Genomic DNA, 2,814 nt, shown 5'->3' on the forward strand with positions numbered 1-2,814 from the left:
GGAGTAGTATGGACGCAAGGTTTAAATGTCGCAAAAGATATGTGTTTTAAGACGAAAACGTTTTAGTGTGGATGTAGCCCAGGTGTAGACAAGTTGTCGTTCTTGGAACTGGTGGTTTGCTACAAAGCTTTCTGTACTTCTGAAGAAATCTGAGAAGCTTGAAAGTAAAACACCCATCATCACTGATTGGATTGTAAACTGTAACAGTGGAAACTACAGAAACATTTGACAGATTTTAGAATTTATATTAGCGTACACAAAATATGTCGTAGAGAATCTGTACAACTTAGCCGTATCTACAACCTCCAACTTGTCTGTCCTCACAAAACCAAATGCAATTTAATTTCATTGGTCACCAGCACTAAGATGTGGCTCCAAGTATTTAAAGACTAATGTCTACTTTACTTTGGTACGCCACACTGGTCTCAAAATTAACAGCAGCAATACAGTTAAAGAAAATGTTAATGTTGAATAATAAAAAGTTATTTTATTGAAATTAATGAAAACTTGAATGCTCAACAAACCATTATCTACCATCTAATACGATGGTGATGTAAATAGTCCATATATCAAAATGTTATCAGTGGGAGAAAAAGTGTTTTTATTTTCTGTTTTAAACTTGAATGAAATTCAATTTGCAATACTGAATTGTTTGCAGTACAGTTCAAATGACATGTTTATAAAAGGTAATTACAAAAAACTATTTTACACACACACACACACACACACACACACACACACACACACACACACACACACACACACACACACACACACACACACACACACACACACACACACACACACACACACACACACACACACACAAACAGTCAAACAGTTTGGCGTATCCCATTATTGGTCTTCAAAGAAGACTTTAGCCATGGCGAGGGCAACCTTGGCCACCTTTTTCTCCTTGGCGTCGGGGCCCATGTTGGCACGTGCCAGTCCTAGCCAGTACTGCTCTGTACGGCTCTGGTAATCCGCCACCGTCTCTCCCTCCTGCACTGCTGGGTGCTCCACTTCATCTGTAAACACACACACAGGTAGTGAGGTTAACATTTCCTGCCCATTACTTGATACATTCAAGTAACCTGTAGTGGCTAATGGCGCGTTCTTTTTGTCCACCGAAGTCGATTTACGAGTTGTTTTCCGGAGTTACGAACCGAAAGTTGCAAAAAGAACGCCACCGAGGTCGTATATACAACTCGTCAAGTTGTCTGAACTCAGAGGACCCCGAGTTCACTTTCAAAGATGGCTACGTCATGCATCACACGTAGTAAACATTGTGGTTTTCAACAATTTTAAGCACTTTTGTCTTTGTTGTAACCAAATGAAGAAGTGGTACACATATCACTGTATACTGCTACCTATAGGCATGTTGCTACAGTCTTATTAGGAGTTAAATACCGCCTGATTAGTTATTTTGTAGCCTGTGCAGCTGAAATTGGCTAGAGACGCTCGGTTGCTATATGACAACAACGGCTTAAGCCGAGCCTTGAGCAGAAAGCAGAGCAATAGCCGGACGTTAATGTTAATCAAAACGTAATTTTCATGTATCAAACTGTGAAATATATGTGTGTAATATGTCAATAACTGGGTGAATAGAATCCTAAATGTTACTAAAAATGTTACAAAAATCCATCTTTTCTCCGACTCGTAGTATTGTGTGACAAAAAGAACGCAACAACCCACGGTTACTTGTTTTCCGACATGGATGTGACGTCACACTCGAGCTACTAGTCGCGATTACAAGACAAAAAGAACGCACCATAAGGTTAGGGTTGGTCCATAAGGAGATAGGGACGGTCCTTATGTTGCAGAGTTTGAGACGCAGCACAGGATTTACATGCTGAAATGATCAAATTGGTGGTGTGGCGTGGTGCAGTACGCAATACTTGCATGGTCAAAGTAATGCAAGGAGGACGTCGAGTTAAATCCTTCAACACCACCAATTTGATCACTTATATGAAGAACCGCCATCCAGAAGTAAAACAATATCATGAGCAAGCTACTAGCAAGCAGGCCAAAATTTTCATATCAGTGCATCTCTATGAGCAACCATACACAATGGCAGGACCCTGAAACTGAAGCAGCAAAATGGAATTCAGCGATCATTGATTTTTTTTATTTTATTTGCACCTGCGTTTTTCCTACTTGAAATAATCAAATGTCTTCTGTGGGAAAAAATAAAAAGGTCTATTGTTCGTGAGTCGGTCAGCATGGCCACCACTTTGATTCAGACTGACAGATCTCAACAACTATTGGATGGATGGCCATGAAATGTACTGGCATTCATGGTCCCCAGAGGATAAACAGGCCGTTGCTTGGCCTGTGGTATTGCTTCTTGTAGCATTCTCCACAACCAAATTGTTCCCCAAAATGACTTACAGAAGGACCCCAAACCACTTAATATGCAACTCCACTGTATAGCCTACTACTGACTTACAGTATACTTCTACATCAGAGGAAGACATTATACCAGAGACGGTTAAAACCGTGGTCTTAGGGTCTTAGGTGCCTCAAGGGGCGGTAACCCACGAACACCGTGGTGGACACCGGTGGTCAGGGAAGCCGTCCGACTGAAGAAGGAGTCTTTCCGGGATATGTTATCCCGGAGGACTCCGGAGGCAGTTGCAGGGTACCGAAGGGCCCGAAGGGCTGCAGCCTCTGCCGTGAAAGAGGCAAAGCAGCGGGTGTGGGAGAAGTTTGGAGAAGACATGGAGAAGGACTTTCGGTCGGCACCAAAGTGCTTCTGGAAAACTGTTCGCCACCTCAGGAGGGGGGGCGGGGAACCATCCAAGCTGTGTACAG

General features: G+C 42.5%; 1 protein-coding gene across 2 annotated transcripts in view; it reads right to left on the reverse strand.

The window, feature by feature from the left end:
• Positions 1-461: 461 nt before the first annotated feature.
• klhdc4 (kelch domain containing 4) overlaps positions 462-2,814 on the reverse strand; it is a 24,662-nt gene continuing 22,309 nt past the window's right edge. For both annotated transcript variants that reach the window (XM_028585375.1, XM_028585374.1), the window contains one exon: positions 462-1,028. In XM_028585375.1, the coding sequence (XP_028441176.1) occupies positions 856-1,028 (173 nt within the window). In that variant the 3' untranslated portion in view covers positions 462-855. The remainder of the gene's footprint in view (positions 1,029-2,814) is intronic.

The sequence above is a fragment of the Perca flavescens genome, chromosome 8 (assembly GCF_004354835.1).
Source record: "Perca flavescens isolate YP-PL-M2 chromosome 8, PFLA_1.0, whole genome shotgun sequence".
NCBI lineage: Eukaryota > Metazoa > Chordata > Actinopteri > Perciformes > Percidae > Perca > Perca flavescens.